At 48.4% G+C, this 18,644-nt stretch overlaps 7 protein-coding genes and 3 non-coding genes across 10 annotated transcripts; 3 read left to right on the forward strand and 7 right to left on the reverse strand.

Moving 5' to 3' along the window:
• Positions 1-304: 304 nt before the first annotated feature.
• ASPWEDRAFT_121454 (AATF family protein) lies at positions 305-2,086 on the reverse strand (the record flags this gene model as incomplete). Its single annotated transcript, XM_040829079.1, has 3 exons — positions 305-1,814; positions 1,873-1,972; positions 2,029-2,086. The coding sequence occupies 3 exons, from the start codon at positions 2,084-2,086 to the stop codon at positions 305-307; spliced, it is 1,668 nt and encodes a 555-aa protein (XP_040683944.1).
• Positions 2,087-2,090: 4 nt separating this feature from the next.
• On the forward strand, positions 2,091-3,658 carry ASPWEDRAFT_45811 (Mrp/NBP35 family ATP-binding protein). The gene is made up of 4 exons (XM_040836625.1): positions 2,091-2,375; positions 2,433-2,568; positions 2,620-2,739; positions 2,791-3,658. Exons 1-4 carry the CDS (start codon positions 2,214-2,216, stop codon positions 3,450-3,452), a joined length of 1,080 nt encoding a protein of 359 aa, XP_040683945.1. The 5' UTR covers positions 2,091-2,213; the 3' UTR covers positions 3,453-3,658.
• Positions 3,659-3,730, reverse strand: ASPWEDRAFT_t210. Its single transcript has one exon. It is a non-coding gene; the product is annotated as a tRNA-Ala (tRNA).
• A 2,485-nt stretch (positions 3,731-6,215) lies between these two features.
• On the reverse strand, positions 6,216-6,287 carry ASPWEDRAFT_t209. The gene has a single exon. It is a non-coding gene; the product is annotated as a tRNA-Ala (tRNA).
• Positions 6,288-6,628: 341 nt separating this feature from the next.
• Positions 6,629-9,640, reverse strand: ASPWEDRAFT_54904 (lipase/esterase family protein; the record flags this gene model as incomplete). The annotated part of the gene is made up of 4 exons (XM_040838122.1): positions 6,629-8,726; positions 8,772-8,890; positions 9,004-9,492; positions 9,572-9,640. 4 exons carry the CDS (start codon positions 9,638-9,640, stop codon positions 6,629-6,631), a joined length of 2,775 nt encoding a protein of 924 aa, XP_040683946.1.
• Positions 9,641-10,523: 883 nt separating this feature from the next.
• ASPWEDRAFT_703948 (uncharacterized protein) lies at positions 10,524-10,928 on the reverse strand. Its single transcript, XM_040839124.1, has one exon. It carries the CDS (start codon positions 10,842-10,844, stop codon positions 10,611-10,613), a length of 234 nt encoding a protein of 77 aa, XP_040683947.1. The 5' UTR covers positions 10,845-10,928; the 3' UTR covers positions 10,524-10,610.
• A 900-nt stretch (positions 10,929-11,828) lies between these two features.
• Positions 11,829-13,184, forward strand: ASPWEDRAFT_32466 (putative zinc metallopeptidase; the record flags this gene model as incomplete). Its single annotated transcript, XM_040833669.1, has 2 exons — positions 11,829-11,844; positions 11,917-13,184. 2 exons carry the CDS (start codon positions 11,829-11,831, stop codon positions 13,182-13,184), a joined length of 1,284 nt encoding a protein of 427 aa, XP_040683948.1.
• A 40-nt stretch (positions 13,185-13,224) lies between these two features.
• On the reverse strand, positions 13,225-14,241 carry ASPWEDRAFT_54906 (NAD(P)-dependent alcohol dehydrogenase; the record flags this gene model as incomplete). The annotated part of the gene is made up of 1 exon (XM_040838123.1): positions 13,225-14,241. One exon carries the CDS (start codon positions 14,239-14,241, stop codon positions 13,225-13,227), a length of 1,017 nt encoding a protein of 338 aa, XP_040683949.1.
• A 450-nt stretch (positions 14,242-14,691) lies between these two features.
• ASPWEDRAFT_t208 lies at positions 14,692-14,764 on the reverse strand. The gene has a single exon. It is a non-coding gene; the product is annotated as a tRNA-Lys (tRNA).
• Positions 14,765-16,811: 2,047 nt separating this feature from the next.
• ASPWEDRAFT_121053 (uncharacterized protein) lies at positions 16,812-17,414 on the forward strand (the record flags this gene model as incomplete). Its single annotated transcript, XM_040829043.1, has 1 exon — positions 16,812-17,414. One exon carries the CDS (start codon positions 16,812-16,814, stop codon positions 17,412-17,414), a length of 603 nt encoding a protein of 200 aa, XP_040683950.1.
• Positions 17,415-18,644: the final 1,230 nt, after the last annotated feature.

Raw genomic sequence — 18,644 nt, forward strand, 5'->3', positions numbered from 1 at the left:
CGCAAATTGTACATACATACATTTCAACTGGGAGTTTAGTGGCGCTTTGGGTGGGCTCGGGGCTTTATTTTTATATACATAGCCTCGTTTTTTTGCATTGCGATATTTTGAATGGGGCTGTTTTAGCGAAAGGATTTATCATGGTTGGTGTTTCAGATAATGCTGATAGCCATGACGAAACGGTTATCGTTATCAACTATTGGGTTTCTGGTGAAGTCAAAGAAGATGAAATGCAAATCAAACAATGCTTTTGATCTAATCCAATCCCTTTTATATGTAAAACGTTTTTATATGTACAGTATACTCAGCTCCGGAAAAGTCTCAGTCCACCCTCTTCACGGTCATCATCACTCTCCACACCACTGGCATCATCGTCATCGTTGCCTTCTCCCAGCATACCACTCGCAGTCTTGCCCAGCAGCGACGCAAAAAATTCTTCGCGGGCACGGCTGGTCCATGATCCTCGATCCTCGGGGGCCATGAAGTTCTGCAGCTTCTCGTGAACATCGAATCGCATCTTGCGGCCCTTGGAGGCACGAGTGTCGATGTTTCTCTTGACCTTGTCGTTGCGCATGCCGGTGACGGGGTGCACGGAGAGACGAGAAGGCAGTTGGAGATTCATGGTGTCGAGACCGTTGGTGATGGCATCGGAAGAAGACATGCGTTGCTCGACCAGCTCGCGCAGCAGCGACTGGTAAAAGACGGTGTCATCGTAGATTGGCTCCTGGCCGTCAGAAGATGCGCTGCGTGCCCGTTTCGCTGCCCGCTCGCTGGTCTCGGTTGCGACTTGCGCATCAAGGACAGCGGTGATAGTTTGCTGGCTGCTAGAGCCAGAGCCGAGGAGTTTTCCGCGAGCGTTGGGGAGGGTAGCGTTGGAACCGCGGACCTTGAGAGACCATTTGTCGAGGACGGCACGACGGTGAGCGACAGACTCAGACTCGAGGTCTGTCATGCGCTTCCACAAAGATGCCGAGGATGTGGATGGCGATACGGGGGATGGTCGCTTGCGTTTCTTGGATTCGTCTGTAGACTGGGCATCCGCCAGAGCGAGACGCAAGCCCTCGAGTGTAGACCAAAGAGCCAGAGCGGCCGATTCCGCTGATTTGATAGCTTCGCCATCGACATCTTCCTCATCTTTGGTTGCGACAGAAAGCTGGTTGACGGCAGTCAAGCCCTTCTGCAGCTTAATACGGGTGTTGAGCAGAGCGTCAAATGTTGAACGTTGTTGTTTGACTGCCTTACCCTTCACTGCATCAGCCCTAGCAGCCTGGGAGATTGTGGCAGCAATTGTCTTTTGATCGGTGGCCATGAGCCTTCGCAACTCGTCTCGGTCGTCTGACTTTGCATTCTTGCTGGGCTTGGCTTTCGCAGATTCTTCATCTTCAGAGTCATCCTCGTCGTCATCCTCATCATCCTCATCAGACAAGCCGCTCATGTCCTCATCTTCTTCACCCTCGAGGTCATCTTCAGAGTCGTCCTCTCCTTCGATATCGTCGGAGGCATCGCTTTCCATGTCGTCGGACTCATCCTGCTGTTGCTGCTTCTTTCCCTTCTTCGCGACAACCTTCGATTTCTTAGGTTTTTCTTCCTCGCTTTCCTCCTCAGAGACGTCCTCATCATCGTCCTCCTCATCGCTTCCTAATTCGAGTCCCTCCTCATCATCCTCACTATCGTCCTCGTCCTGATCCTCATCGTCGGAGCGTGGTTTGAATGGGTCGTCGTCGCTGTCAGCCTCGAGAGCATCTCTGCTAACACGCGATCCTGCGTACTGCTTTCCAAGGTTGATCGGATCTTGTTTCCTAAGCTTTCCTTTGCTGTTGTAGGTTAGTATTGGATAAGACTACTTTCCTAGAAAAAGGAAATAAAACTCACCCTACAGCTTGGTAGTGCTCCCTTCCAGCATTCGCATCCGCTTCCGAAGCGTCGTCGTCGTCACTTCCCTGTCCGCGTTCCAAATCTTCGGGGTCGAAATCTGATCAAGAAAAAAAAGTTAACACAATGCGTTTCGTTCAATTGGAATGCACAAACCTTTGGGAGTAGGGTCGTCGAGCTCAGCAATCTGCTCTGCCAGAGATTTGGGTGCCATCTTCCTCTTTTTTCCGGCCTGTGAGGCGTTGACGTGGGAGATCTCAGGCGTTTGAAGATGGCAATATTTTTTTGCGACGATCTTTTGGCAGAAAAGTCGGGATGCGGAACCGGAGAAACACTCCCACATGGGCAAGTTGTGGCAGGCGGTGAGGTTTATCACCGGCAGAATCAACAGCGTTCGGTCATTTTATTTCCTCGTCGTTCGTCATTCTGGCCAACATCAACTCACCATGATCCGGCAGAGGTTCTTTTCAACGTTCAGGACACTTCACCATGAAAATCCCCTGGTTTGTCTCTGTCCATCGCTTCTTCCGGATGGTTTTGCTAAGAATTGGCTTTTTTAGGGCCTTCCTCGCTCCGGCACCCCGCCTTCATTCAAGAGCCGTCGCGGAGTGCCAGAGAAGCGCAAGATTCGTGATGTGAAAAAGGTCATTGCAGTTTCTTCTGCCAAGGGTGGTGTGGGGAAATCTACACTTGCAGGTGGGTAGTCTTACGCAGCATGCTGGTGTTTTGCGCTTAACCTTCATCCAGTAAACCTTGCTCTATCATTTGCCCGTCGTGGAATTAAGACCGGAATCCTGGATACCGATATCTTTGGGCCATCAATTCCAACTCTTCTCAATCTCTCCGGCGAGCCCCGACTCGATGATAGTAAGATTTCCGATCTCAGATGATAAGATAATCACTGACCCGATGCTGTAGAGAACTGCCTTGTCCCTATGACCAATTATGGTCTCAAATCTATGTCCATGGGCTACCTGCTCCCTCAACCAGTAGCCGACCCTTCCCAACCTTCATCCAACATTCCTATGGACACAACACCAATCTCATGGCGTGGTCTGATGGTCACTAAGGCCATGCATCAACTCCTCCACTCGGTTTCATGGGGGCCTCTCGACGTCCTCTTCCTTGACCTTCCCCCAGGCACCGGCGACGTGCAGCTCACTATTAACCAAGAGGTTGTTGTGGACGGTGCTGTGATCGTAACCACACCACAGGACATTGCTCTCCGAGACGCAGTTCGCGGCTTCGGCATGTTTCAACGCATGGACGTACCGGTACTAGGCATGGTACGGAACATGGCCTTCTTCGCCTGTCCACAGTGCGGTCACCAAACGCGGATCTTCTCGCACGGTGAACATCACCAGCATACATCAGAGGACTGGGGAGTCGTTGCCGAGTGTAAACGACTAGGCGTTGAATTCCTCGGGGATATCCCCCTCGACGCTAGAGTCTGCGAAGATGCAGACCGAGGCATGCCGACTGTTGTGTCGGAGGAAAGCGACGACCGCAGCGCTAGACGCGATGCTTTCCTCGGCGTCGCAGAAAAGGTCGCTCGGAAGGTGGGCATAGAATGGCGCTAAGATATCGATTCACTTTCTTTCTACTTGATCAATGTCCGATCGATGTACCATATATATACCCATCTCAATGCCAAATGTATACTATCTGTCTGGGAGCAAACAGTGAATCAATTGAATTCTCCACTTGTTAAAAACAGAAAAAGACGACAATCGACATCCTCTCGGCAACATTCTCCACCAGACAAAAAAACAAAAACACAAAAAAATGGACTCGCGGGGAATCGAACCCCGGACCACTCCCATGCTAAGGGAGTATTATACCACTAAACCACAAGCCCAATTGCTTGATAGGCGAGATAATTTTGTGTTACATAAAGCAAATCTCAGTCATTCCACCAAATGCAGACATAGAGTAGTGAATATGATCAATGCTAGCTGGGAATGAATTTGCCGGTAAATGATATGTAGCTTTATATAGACTAGAGTGAACTATACTCACATATTAAAGAGCAAGTCCCGATTCCATGACCATCAATTAAGAGTATAGATGTTTTGTACAATAAGTGTATGCAAGATATCAACAGCAATATATATAACCATCCTCCCTCCAAACACCAAAACAAAAAGAAAATAAAAAATCAGGAATCAAATAACAATACTCTTCTGAATAGCCCCCCATAACGTTCCGAATAAGCCCCCAGGAGCAAAACCCCCACCCAAACACGGGAAAGCACCGAGCTATACAGTTGTTCCTCCAGTGCATCATAACCATCCTCTTCCGATAAGGATTTTCCAGATCTCGAGCCCGAATCAGAATCAGAATCTGAGTCGCTTGTTGATGGGGGCTGTGCGAGGATCGATGATCGAGCCATTTCGGTATCGACTCGTTGCGGGGGGTGTTGATGGTAGAGGATTCTTGGGAATGGATATCGGTATCGCTATTTTGACTGGGTACTGTTGACTTCTCTTGTCTCTGTGCATCTGTTTTGGACGAAGTAAGTTAAATTATTCTCAATCGCAAGGATGGATGAAACACACCACGAAGCATCTCAAGCACTTGAAACAACAGCAGAGCCAGCAGCAACGTTGGCAGAATCTGCCCAACCCCCCAAGTATTCTACCGTAAACTCTCTCAAATCAACTATTTCTTTCGTGACGCTACTGAGTACGGCAAAGTTGAGCCATATATTCAACTCGTCCGAGGACACGATCTCGCGGAGTGTAATATAGAGCAGAAATGGGATGAAGGCTAGCTTCTCCACGCACCACCATAAAGTGAAGCGGAGGGTTTGTAATTTCACTTGAGACATTTTGTCTGCTGACTAGGAGTACCAATCTCTAAGCGATAGGAAGCTCAACCGGGTTGCGAGCTTGGTCGTGATCGAGGTCAAGAGTTGAGCGCACGAGTCGAAAGCGTCCGGCCACAGACATCGGATAATAGAAACGAGACTCCAGACTTCAAAGACCACGGAGAAGATAGGCCAGAAGGCTAATTTGGATGGATAATGATCCCAGGAAATATTGGTCCAGACACACTGCGTTGAAAGACCGTACTGAGCCAGAAGCATGTCATGGTAGTACAGGATATCCGCGGTGATTATCACTGAGTGCCAGGACAATCTGCTGGATGATGTCGAAAGAAACCTGGCCTGGTTTGTGGGATATGGGAAACGGATGAATTTCTTGAGTTTCCGGGAATGATGGACGATCATCAGGTCGAGTCGGTTCATGATCTTGTCTGGGAAAGCTTCGATGAAGAGATAGGGCAAGGCGACGAAAAGGAGAGTGAGCCATGCTGAAAGCAGGAAAGCAAGAAAGACCTATTAGAATGAGAATGAAGCATAAAGACATTAGTGGAATAGACACTCCTATCCCAGCCTGCGATGTGGTTAGTCTATTTTGGCATCATGGAGCCCTCATCAGGAAAGAAACATATGATATCTGGGTCTGTATCAAGCTCGACAATATGATAATCTCCGCAATACAAACTGCCAGAGAATGACATTTTACAGTTAGAATAGATAAAGTATAACAAATAACTTGTATATATAAAACCTAATTAATTCCTTACATCCAACAGCACAGCAACTGGGTTTGCCACACCAAGTAGACTTCAGCTTGAATCCTTCATTTCAGCTCTCATGGCCTGCATAAATACCCCTGTTCCTACAGCATGAACCCCCGTTGCTCTACGGTGTAGGTGTTACGCTTGCAAGGCTGGTTGGTCCATGGCAATACCGACTGGGAAATCATTTCACAGCTTTCTCTTGGCTTAGCTATGCGGTGTCGATTTCTACTATACACCTATTCCCTGTGGCTAAGTGGTTCTTGCTACGTACAACGGCGTACCTAGAACGCGAATACTTAGTGTGGCTGGTAGTCTCCTAAATTATTTGCACAACAAGTAATCAAACAGTCGATTCATACTCTGCATAACTGCATAATACGTGGCTGAATAATAGCAGCGCTTCTCCCAAAGCAGCAGTAAAACCCGTTTCTATAGTATAATACCAAGAGAAATCTATAAAATCCAACCCCAAGGAACCGTAGATATGGACATATGGTAGTTATGGAGTTTGTAGATCAAGACAAGGATCAGTAAAGCTTATCGAATAACCCTAAATAAGCATCAGATATATCCCAAACTCTCCTCTTCGTAATATCATAATTCATTAGTCGTGATCGAGCTGGCCTCGTCTACTTCCAGCCCACATAAATCAAATGCTTAAACGCGACACACAAAAAAATCACAGAAATTTCAAAAAAGAAAAAGAGAAGAAAACGATCATGATCAACGGGACGAAAACCAAAAACGCAAAAAAATGGACTCGCGGGGAATCGAACCCCGGACCACTCCCATGCTAAGGGAGTATTATACCACTAAACCACAAGCCCAATTTGTTGAGAAGCGGATCAGAAGAATGATACAGAGTCCAGATGAAGACAAAGGGTGAAAGCGAAGAAAGAGAAAGCTGTATATGTCATTGTAGATGGTTTGTATATAATGGGTATTCACATAAATGTGGGGGGTATTTATGAAATAAGATAAAAGAAAATAAGAAATGTATGGAATGAAAGAAAGCATGCTCTGCAAAGGTCACTGGGTTAGTCCAAACAAAGCAGCTGCCGACAAAAGAAATCAGAAGCAGTCATGCTGTAATAGTTGGAATAAAGTCAAGTCACTTCTGCGTCAAGCGTAGGATGTCATTTGACAGTCACAATCGTGATCATCAAAATCAATGGTACTCCTCGGCGGTCTTGAAAAAGTCACGATCCGGCATGGTTGGACGTGGAGATTCCTTGCCGTGATCCACTCCATTGGTTATTCCGTCTCCAACAGAAGACTGGGCGTCGGTATCATTCAGACGGTTAACAGAGGAAGTATCATGAGATACACGAGAATTTTCCCCGTCTCCCATCAAACCAACAACACCAGATGCACCAAGTACTGCCCGGGTGCTGGCAGCATCAATACCGGTGTTAGTAACAGCAAGAGACTTTTCATCTCCACCAACGGTACTGGCGGCATCTTCTCCAGCATCCGTCGTTATGCCAGTCCATGATCCCGTACGGGATGGGGCATGGTATCTGCTTCGTGGAAGGGAAGTCGAGGAGGTCATAGGGATTGTTCCCGAGGCGTGGAAAAGAGCCCTTGTACTGGCATTCTCTTCAAAAGATTGCTTGTTATCGTAGTCAGGTAAGACGAGCATTGGGCTCAAAGGTTGATCAGTCGACAATTTAGAAATAGGCTGCTTAGACGCCTCGCCATTGGTAAGGCCACCAGTTGAACTCTGGTTTCCATCGATGCCTTGATTAGCCTTGGCTACATCAATGAGCACTTTCCTTCGGCTGCCCGACCTGGATTGGTCATCATCTGGAACTGCATCTCCAGACGTCTTCTCTGGGAGGGAGTGGGCACGCTTATTGCCTTCCTGCTCGTCAATAGAGGCTCCAGCTCGCCCAGCATCGACACTTGTTCTCCTTGAGCGACCCTCCTTCTCAGCAAGACGCTCTCTTTCAAGCGCCCTCCTGTCGTGCTTGCTACCCCATCCACTCCAAATCATCATGGGGTAACTCTTCCTGGCATGGCGGGCTGGAAGGACCCCAGGAGCGGATCGCCTTGCTGCCAACGAACTAGGCGGAGGTGATCCCCCGTTGAACTCCTGGAACCCGTGGGCTAATTCCTTGATCCGTTGCTGTTGCGTGCGGAGTTTCTCTTTGCTGAATTTCACATCCCACTCGGTCTTCGCCGCCAGCCACTTTTTCACAAGTTCGGGGTTTATAGCACCGACACGTTCTTTTGGAAGCTGCAACACAGGATAAGAAGAGGGTGACTTGAGCGGATAGATATTACCGCGTTTGTCGACTCTCTGACGCATCATGTGGTCTTCGAACGGGGGTAGAGGGTCACCGGCCTTCCCAACAATTGTAATCGCGGTGTCTGTCCTCTTTGGCTGCGTTTTACCAGGAGGCGTATCGGAGCTATCCGATTCGCTTGACGAGATAGGCGACATATCGGTGTCTGGAATATCAATCTCGGAGTCTTGCGCATGAGCGAGCGCCCATGCCCCAAATTGTGCAATGGCGCGGTACATATACTTGGCTGGTCGAGAAAAGCTCAGTGATGGTGCGACATGGCAAAGGTCATCCCAAACTTGAAGCTGGACGTAAGTGGGCGGATATTTGTTTAGTGCTTCCCGATTGGGGTCGTACTCATCGAGATAGACAGCACTGGGTTGATAAGCCTTCGGGTTTGCGGCTTTATGAGCGAGGTAAAACTGTTCGTCTCGAAGAATTTCGCCGCCACCAGATTGGACCAGAAGAGGAGGCAAGCCACCAAGAGAGGGCTGCAGGACAGGCGAAACGAGCGGGTGGGATAGAAGCTGGTTGGTTGTGTACATGTTGATTTGATCTTTAATCTCAAAATCCTTGCCATCAATCGGAACCGAGATATTTTGAAGCAAGGCCTCATCTGTGAAATCCGAGCCATTTTGCTGACCCGGGTAAACAGGCCCTGTCGAGGGTACATCCTGCTGGGTATTATATCCTTTAACTGCAGTATCTTGAGCCTGAGTACCATGTGGTGTTGCTTTCCCTAGATCGGTTTGTGTAGCCTTCTTCCCGAGAGTTTCCTTTTTGATGGCTAGGATTTCTTCTGAGTTTGGAGGTGGCCATGCTTGGGACGGCTTATGTCTGAATCCATGCTGGGGAATATAGTCTCCGGAATTTTCCCCCATGATACTGGGGAAGGAATGCGTCAAATCAACCCAGGGAGAGATTAGTATCCCTCCAGCGGGCACAGGAAGTCCTTGGTCTCGAATGGTGACGAGTATACTGCATTAATTAGCGCCAGGCCGTACAGAACAGCGTTAAACTTACGAGAGTACCAAGCCAGCACCCGCAGAATCTCCTGCCAAGATGATTTCTTTGGAGTTGTGTGCGCTCAAGAGGAAGAGATAGGCAGCGAGACAGTCTTGCAGGCTGCAAGGGAACGGGAACTGTGGTGACAGGCGATATTCCGCTGCATAGGTTTAGTACTTTTCATCAAGGTAGCTCCGATTAAACTCACTGCACCAAGTTAGCGTAATCCAATAAACCATAACCAGTAGACATACCGTGCAAATACTCGTGCTTTGAGCTTTCTCGCATGACGCTGCATCTGATACCGATGCGTATCGACACTCCCAAAGAAGTACGCACCCCCATGAATATACAACATGATGCGGTTCTGATTAGTCTTATCACTATCTGGCGCCTTCTTCCTCTCATTATAATGATACCGCATCTCGATCCATTCTCCCTTGAGATCTTCCGCGGGGCCGCGCCACTGCCACCATTCCTTCCCACCGACGCGGGCAACTCCTTTCGGCCCAAGTTGATCGTTGATAGTTGCGGCCGCAGACGATAGATATTTATCAGGGACAGTGACCGTCTCCGTTTTCACCCAGTGCGGACTGGGAACCCATTGTTTGGAAAACGCCTGGAGGTCCTCGACGGGGTATTTGGAAACGTAGGCGAGGAACTCTCGCATGATATGAATTGCTTCATCGTAGGAGATATGGACGGAGGGTTTTCGATGAAGTGATTTTCGATGTAGATACTATTAGTCCGTGGAAATTAGTGATACTGCGATGGAACCTTAACCGATCCTTGGTAAGGAGGGACATGGGTTGACGCACGTGAGAAAAGCAGGTCGAGATAACAGTCGGAGTGAGGGCAGCGCTCAACGCGACCGTATTCAATGGCATGGTGGGAGGATTTGGATTATGGGATTGAGGGCCACAAAGGCATTGAGAGAAAAACGAAGAATATGAACAATGTGCGGGTTCAGATGAGGCTGTGGACGGTCGACAGCGCAGCGATTGGAGCCCAAGGAGGAGTGAACCGTAGACGAGGCCAGAATCCCGGTATCAGCCCAAGTTTGTTATATTTGACGACTGAGCAGCATTGGCCTCTAATAGACGAATAACCCTTTATAATAAAGCGATTCCACAGAAATAAATAAGAAAAGATGAAGGACGATGGCAGGAGAAAAGACAATCGATCGCAGACCCATTAAATGATGTCATCGGCTCCAGGGGCAGCGCTAATCCCTTTGCGATCGACAGCGCAAAACAACGAGAAACGAAGGGAAATGAAGCGATAAGATGAAGGGGAGGAGAGCGACGGTCGCAATTTAACAAATAAAACTGCCAAAGGACGATCATTTTGGCAACATACCACAAGCTTATTTGCTGCAGATGCATGGCAGAACACTTCACTGACATGTCACACTTGCTGCAAACGACTCGTGGAGACTCGTTATTTGAGTTAATCCATGGTGATGTGTGTGACAATGCAGGGGCCCGTGAACACTACATTAAAGGGATTGATAATTGACTCGAGGGAGGATATTTATTACCATGCAATTACTGACTACGATATAGGAATATTGAGAAGAATAAGTTCAATTGAACTATTAGGTCGTTTGTCCTATCCATCGGCCAAAGCAGATATAGGCAAAAGCCATCCGCATTCATTCATTCCAATCGTAATCTTCACCAGCAAAGACGATAGCCATCCTCCAACCATTATGAGCAGTATGCTCAGACCGAAATAGCGAGTCAAGTCGATTCAATGCAGTCTATCATGGCATAGGTTAGAATCTCCTCACGCAAGCTCCACATCAGGTCGACTCACCATTCAAGAGACCCAATTGGCACGATCATCGCCTTATGCTTAGACGCATCTGCTTCTGTTGATGTCGCAGGTCGAGCACTTGCCGCCGCAGCTGTTGTGGCCCATACACATCTGACCGCAGCTGTCCTGAGTGTTCATAGTGTTGAGGGTGTTGTCGTTACCAGAGCCGGTGGGATAGAGGCCGTAGGGGATGTGGTTGGGAGTCTGCTCGATAGCCACGGCACTGACGAGAGAGACGAAGAAGGTGGCGGTGAGGAGGTTGAGGAACTTCATGGTGAAGATTGGATTGGGTTGGATTGAGATTGAGAATGAAGACTGAGGATGTAGAGCTAGCTGATGGGATGTAGAAGAGTAGACAGAGAGATGGGTGGTAAAGAGAGAAGGGGAAAGGAAAAAGAGAGTTGAATTTATATCTGAAGACAGAGAAAGGATGTGATAGTTTCAGTGAATGAAAGAAGTGAACTGCTCTATTCCCTGGATGTTACACAGTCCAGTCAATTCTACAAGTGAATATACCAATGGATGGAGTCGATTCCTGGCCTCCACTGCATCCCTGCTCATGTCAAAGAAACTGGCATTGCATCCATGGACATTTATCCATTCACTTGGATGGATGTAGACGTAGAACAATCCTAAATCAAACGACAATACCAAGAATCTCTCGTATCTGATTGTTTGACTCGCAGGGATCCAACGGTTATCCTCGTCTGTCATTTTCTTTGTTAGTATTTCCATCTGGAATGGGATCTCTCCTGCTCTTTGTTGACTCGATTTATATCATTTTTATATCTGATATGTCTGATATAAGGATACATGCGTATGAAGTGTCAACAGTATAGATCATAGATGGTAGATAATGGAGTAGTTCATAAGACATCCACTTCCCCACGCTACAATTTACCTACTTAGACACGGGCAAACACCATAACCCATTAACCAATAATCCATCCATATCAGCCATCATATAGAAGCTAATAAAATATAAGCCCATTACGCTCAATCTAAACCAATCTAATTGCCGACGAAGCGAGCGCTGCACCGACTGGACCACTTAGCCGAGTTGCTCGGATGGCGATATCTCCATTCTCCACCCCCGCCTTATCTCCTCTTCCCCAATTCCCCAGCTAATGCCAGATGGCGTATTTATAGGATCTCTTTTCTGTCAGTTATGGACTGTGTCATATTTTCTCAGTTACTTCGACTTGTTTCGTTTATTCAATTTGTTTGAAAGTGCTGCCAGGTGAGCCAGACAGAATCATGTCGTCATCACAAGGTGAGTAAACACCCAGACCTCATCAACTTATCTCAATCCCAATCCCAAGCAACAAAGCCTTACAGAATACAGAATTCTTCCAAACCGTCATGGAAAAACACCGTCCTAACCTCCAACAATACGAAGACATCTACCGCCATCTCCACAGCTCCCCCGAACTATCCGGCCAAGAAGAACAAACAGCAGCACTGGCAGCATCTCATCTCACCAAACTCGGATACAAAGTACACGCCCATATCGGAGGCCACGGCGTCGCAGGCGTTTTGCACAATGGACCCGGTCCGACTATTCTCCTCCGGGCAGATATGGATGCATTACCCGTCGAGGAGAAGACTAACCTATCCTACGCGAGTAAGAAGGTCACCACTGATAAAGACGGGGTGAAGAAGCCGCTGATGCATGCTTGCGGGCACGATTTCCATACGACCTCCCTCATGGCAGCTGCGCAGGTGCTGTACTCTGTCAGAGAGAACTGGTCGGGGACGTTGATTTGTCTTTTCCAGCCGTCTGAAGAATACTTGAACGGTGCGAAGGCGATGATCGATGATGGGTTGTATAATAAGATCCCGAAACCGGATCTGGTTCTCGCGCAGCATGTGTTGAGGATGAGAGAAGGAACTGTTAGCATTCGGTCTGGGCCGTTGCTTACTGCGGCTGATTCGTTTGATGTGCGTGTCTTCGGGCGAGGGGGGCATGGCTCTGCGCCTCACACGTGCATCGATCCTATTATCATCGGGTCGTCGATTGTTACTCGGTTGCAGGGGATTGTGAGTCGGGAGGTGGCGCCGGGGCAGTTGGCGGTTGTCACCGTCGGCAGCATTCAAGCGGGTCATACGGCGAATATCATCCCGGATTATCTGGATCTGAAAATCAACATCCGGACCTACAATCCGAGTATACGAGACATCGTGATCAAAGCAATCACGCGCATCATCGAGACCGAATGCAAAGCATCCGGCGCGACAGAAAAGCCATCTATCAAATGCGTCGTTTCATCGCCTGCCACCATCAATGATGACCAAACGGTCAAGACTCTTCGGTCTTCATTCGGGTCATACTTTCAAGATCGTCTCGTCGAGACGGAACCTGCGACTGCCAGTGAAGACTTTTCGCTCCTGGCCACCGCAGTCGGGGCACCGTATGTCATGTGGACGTATGGTGGAATGGACGGCAAGACGTGGGATGAAGCTGTAGAGACAAACACGGTGAATCAACTACCAGGCAATCACTCCCCGTTCTTTGCGCCAGTGATCCAGCCAACGCTGCAGACGGGCGTGGATGCGATGACGGTTGGCGCGTTGACATTCTTGGGACAGAAACAAAGAACCAACAAATTATAGATAATCGTTAAGATGAATGTACATACACATTATAAGATAATCAAGCTTCAGTAACATGGACAACAACCTTTCCCCTCGCCCTCCCCGACCTCACCTTCTCATACCCTTTAACCGCATCCTCAAACGCCCACGCACTATCCACCACCACCTTGATTTTGCCCTCGCGAATCCACTCTCCAATCTTCACCAGATGCTCCCTCTCATTCTTACAAACCACATAATCATACTTCCTCTTCCCACCACCCAGAAAACCAGGCCTCACAAACCTCTCCACCGCCGTCCCCAACGAAACAACCCCAATCTGCACAAACACCTTCCCCGGCATCAAAAACGAATCACACTCCCTATACAGATTCTCAGGCACGCCCACATTATCAACAACATGGCTATACACCCTCCCCCCACCCTTCAACACACCAACAACATCCTGCGCCGTGTAATCAATTACCTCGTCCGCGCCCAGCTCCTTGCACAGCGCGACATTCCGCCCAGAACACGTCGTCGTCACATAACACCCCATCGCCTTTGCGATCTGGATACCGTAGATCCCACATCCCCCAGAACCACCATTAATAAACACCTTATCGCCCGGCACCACATACCCAGCCAGCGACTGATACGCCGTCTGCCCCGTTACTCCCACCGTCGCCGCATGGTCGACCTCCACGCCCTCCGGCAACGCCGCGACCTTATCAACATTCGCAACGATGTACTCGCCTAAGCTCCCAAACTGCACCGCCCCAGCCAGCGACCCATACACCACCGCGCCCGGTGTGTACTCGGTAACGCCGGACCCGGTGGTCACGACCCGTCCGCAAAAGTCCATCCCCGGGGACGCGGGCAACCCGATGATAGCCTTCGCGGCGATGCCCATTAGCTCGGGCAGTTTGTAGTCAGCGGGGTTGAGCGATGCAGAGATCACTTGGATGAGGAGTTGGTTTTGTTGGAGGGGCCCTGGGGTGCGGGCGGATGAGGTCATGGTGAGGTTGGTTTCTAGGCCGCCCGTTGTGCTGCTGTATAGCCAGGCTTTCATTGTTGGAGGGTGGGTTGTTGTCATTTTTGGTGTATTTTGATATTAGTTGATGATCTTAATGGTGATTTGAAGTTGATGATTGAGAAGTGATTGTAGGTTGATGATTGAATTGATGATGATGTTATTATGTTGCTGGGAATATTGATGACGGAGTGGCGGATCAAGGATCAATGGATCATGGCTCCGGTTAACTTCTCACGTCAGCGTCTGCAGGGACTTTACACAGCAGATACACAGGGTTATACAGAGGTTGATAATTAATATCAAAGATACTCTATTCCATCTCAGCTCAATTTATCTGTCAATCTCTTCGATAAACATAAAATCATATGATTGGCCAATACATTGTAGATCTCAGTCACGTGCAGGTGGATCACACATTCACAGAACCACAAAAAACTCTTCCAGATGGAGCAGTGGATCACGCCGTGAACACACAAGCCATAGAGCAGAAGGAAAAAATGCAAAAAGTTAAGCCGAACGCGGGGGTCGAACCCGCAGCCTTGAGATTAAGAGTCTCACGCTCTACCGATTGAGCTAGCCCGGCTGCTCTTGGTTGAAAGGTTGACCTTTCTTTTGACTTATAGTAGCATCTGTCTGTTAGTTTGGTGGTGCATTGAAATGTTCTTGTACGGGGTATGGTTTCCATCAGAACGCATCTGGCATTGGATGGGGCTGTGGCTTCTGTTTTGCTCTCAATTGCTTCGGCGCTTGGGACTGCCAGAAGTGGTGCGACATCATGGCGATACTTGATACACTCGGCCACGGAGATATATATCCAATCGTCCAACAACATGTTGATATTGGTAGACAGCAATAGACGCCCACGGGTGAACCACATTGACGGGTCGACCATCATACCCCGGCGCATTGCTCTGATGGATCCGTTGGCCATTGTTCACAGAGATCAAACATGCTGCATGAAATATGCGCTGATAACCATTTGCTAGCGATAGACGAACCAGTGACAGTTCTTCCCAACGTTTCGAAAAACCCCGACAACACTCAGCGCATAATGCATCTATTCTCGGTGATTAAATCAGAACAGATGATAGTGGGGATGATCAGAGCAATGGAGCGAGAATGACTGGTGAAACAGATCACGAAAAACAGAACGGCGATCGACCTGATATGAATAGGACGGAAACGTTATCGCGCGCCAATATTATAAAATATACTCCGTAACCGAGCTTGAAATAACAAAAGATACGAGTCTACCTATTAGCGCATGACAAGATAACAGGCAGAGAGACTAGATCGCGGTCCGATCCCTCACATCTAGGCTGCAGCCTGTAAATGATGAGCATCTGGACAGACTGTGGCGTCATCAGCGAATGATTCGGATGCAAAAGTGATATCTGTGGCTGTGGCGGAGTATTATTTGCTGATTCTGAGTGAGGCTCAGCACCCTGAGGCTCGTGTTGGACTTGAACGTGATTGTGATGTGATGATGACAGGGGTAATCCAATCTACCCTGTATTTTGGGATCCGTATTCTTAGGACAGAAACAAACAGTTCTGAACGAGAATAGATACGAGATGGACAGAAATAGGTTACCAGCAGACTGGAACCGAGTGTATCAGGTATCGCCGCGATAGCACAGCGGCTGCAGCGCAAATGAGAGATGGATGGAAAGAATGCATCGAAAGTCAGTGTAGCAGAAGAATAAATCGTAGCCAACGATCAGATGTGCCGATCGATAAGATGATATGGTAAGGATGATGATGATGATGAGATGACTGAGAGCGTTTATCGTAATCCCTAATGGCTACGGTGTTCGTTTAGTGTGGCAGTCGACCGTCAGATAGCGCGACGGAGGAAAAGCGGAGGAACACGAGCAGTCAAGCCACAGACGGTGACTGTCAAGAGAAATGACACATTCCTGTGGACTCACAAAGACCAGAATCAGTAAAATACCATCAAAATACCATATTCTCACGGCCAACAAGGCTGACTCGTAGTCTGGACTGGCTCCCCGACACCCAAACAAGAAAAGCCGCAGGGATTCGGGATGCTAAAGGATAGCGCATCCTTTGCAACTCCACCTGAGGGGGGGAAAACGGGAGATTCTCGTCATGGAGGGAAAGCAAGAAGCGAAATAATACAGGCCTTTTGACCGTCTGTTGCACTGTCTGGCCAATGAGAATAAGTGCAGCCGTCCACTGGTGGCAGAAGATGTCGCCAAAAATGCCCTTTGACCGCTGCGAACACAGCCTGCAAGCCACAGCAGCCTGAGGATCGAGTCATCTGCAGGCACCAAACATTGTGTTTCTTTCTGTATTTCATCATCCAGGCTGCCATGCCTATATATTCTGTCTCCCCGTCCATCTGAGTGAATCTCATCTCATCTCAACACACTCTGCTCTGATACACTCTACTATTATAACTCTTCGACTATTGCGACTTCTTCTGCTTCAATACTCACTTCAATACTTCAACTGAAACACTTTCCCCCAATTATCTCCCCCATCGTCACCGTGTCTCCGATACGCTCTTCTTCGTTTCACTTCGACCCCTTCTCCCTCTCATTGTCTAGAAGGGAGACTACAAAAACCCCGTCTCGCAAGACCCGTCGACCTCGTCGTTCAAACACAATGCCTGCCCCCATTGAGATTGTCGATCCCGTCGTCGTGGTGCGCGAGCTTCACGCCGACGAGGACTATGTCATGACTGCCTTTGAGCGTCACGCCAGTCACTGCATCAAGTGCGCTGACCCTCTCGAGGCTCATCTCCAGGGTCGCACTCTCTGTGACCGAGGCCACCAGTATGCCATCGACGTCGCCGAGTACCTCTACAGCAAGAACGGCAAGGCCCACTCGGTCGTCGACCAGGAACTCAACCAGCCAACCCTTGTCAAGATCCCTCGAGACTGCGAGGCCGTCCGTTCTCTCCTCCTCGCCATCGAGGACGGTCTGCGCATCCACCGCAAGGAAAACAACCACCCCCCAGTCATCAGCTACGACCAGACTTACCCCATCGCTCCTCGTCGACCAGTCGCTCCCCAGCAGCCTGTCCCGTCCAAGGAAATCATCGAGCGAGAGCCCAGAGCCACCAAGCAGCGTCGCCATGTCATCGTCTACCCATCTCCTCGTGGCTCTCCCAGCCGAGGCTCCCTCTATGACTCCGACGCTGTCGACCGTATCGAGCGCTCGTATGAATCTTCCCGTGTCTACCGACCAAACGGCTACCACCGTTGATTGCGAATCGTCCCTTGACTATTACTCATTACTCAACTTGACCTCGACTTGACTTCCACTCATACGTCACTTCCATACGCTTTTCTGCCCTTATCGCAGTCATACAACCACGCTGGACGTGAATGAATGGTCTCCCCCCCTCCCATCTCGCCGACCGCGTGAAGAAGCAAGACCTTCAACAAACGCAGTCGTGCAGACAGGGCCCGCATGGTTCTACGTCCTCAATACACTGTACATTGGTGGACATGAATTACATCGCGAAGGGGGGGGGAACCCCTGCTGAGCCACCAACTCCAACAAAACTGGTATTTTCATTTGTCATTAGGCAACGATCTTGTTATGATTATGATCTGATGATGATTACTATTACGATTACGCATTCGATCTGAAAAGACGAACGAAAACAAGAAAACAGACAAAAAAAGCACCTGACTTCTGTTTTATATGCATCGCATCCATGCAAGCTTTTGTATTTACCACTGTGTGACTTATTTGTATTCTTTGTTTCTATTACCTACTGTTTTATCTATTATACTATGCAAATATCACCAAAATACAATACTCAAGTAGAAATACTTGAGTTACATACATACCAAAGAAAAAAAAGAGTCCAACAAATAAAATCTTCTACAATGCAACCAACCACCCGAACGTAACACAGCATAATAAATGCATTAAACCTGCACATTGCATATCATAATAAACACCAGTAAAGGTCTAATTCTTGGAATTTCCCTGCTACTGGCCGTGACTCATTGTGGATATTATCCATGATTGGTGCGTTGGTTGCTGGTGATATGCAACTAAGTCGTTAGTAGTCACCCTCTGTATTACCCTGGAGGGACGGGATGGCTGTGTATGCGATCGAGATGTACCATCCAGGATTGGATGTACAGTATTGTATATCTCTGTATGTATTTCGTATAATAATCATGCCACAATGTTGAGCTGAGTTTCAACATTACAATGCGAGATACTATAAAAGGCATTCTTTGTTGATAAAGAAAGAAATGAAACCCACATCAGCCAACAGGTAAGCCAACACATAATATCTATTTTGGTATAGGGTAAATATAGCCCTCAGGGGTAAGAATAAACAAGTTGAAACGGTCTCGATTCTCCTCGAAACATGTGAAAGAGGGGAAACAGGAATTGTCTCCATAATATCGTCCGGCAGAATTTCCCTATATGTGCCCTTGGTGACTTCATCCACTGCGACATCCACCCTCC

Source organism: Aspergillus wentii (genome assembly GCF_001890725.1).
Source record: "Aspergillus wentii DTO 134E9 unplaced genomic scaffold ASPWEscaffold_9, whole genome shotgun sequence".
Lineage (NCBI taxonomy): Eukaryota > Fungi > Ascomycota > Eurotiomycetes > Eurotiales > Aspergillaceae > Aspergillus > Aspergillus wentii.

What these genes read in the sequence shown, in the direction of transcription:
- ASPWEDRAFT_45811 (XM_040836625.1), top strand. Translation starts at nt 2,214, where the DNA reads ATGGGCAAGTTGTGGCAGGCGGTGAGGTTTATCACCGGCAGAATCAAC. An exon ending in TTCACCATGAAAATCCCCTG is followed by an intron (nt 2,376 to 2,432) that starts GTTTGTCTCTGT and finishes TGGCTTTTTTAG; the next exon opens with GGCCTTCCTCGCTCCGGCAC. An exon ending in CGAGCCCCGACTCGATGATA is followed by an intron (nt 2,740 to 2,790) that starts GTAAGATTTCCG and finishes CCGATGCTGTAG; the next exon opens with AGAACTGCCTTGTCCCTATG.
- ASPWEDRAFT_703948 (XM_040839124.1), bottom strand. Translation starts at nt 10,844, where the DNA reads ATGAAGTTCCTCAACCTCCTCACCGCCACCTTCTTCGTCTCTCTCGTC.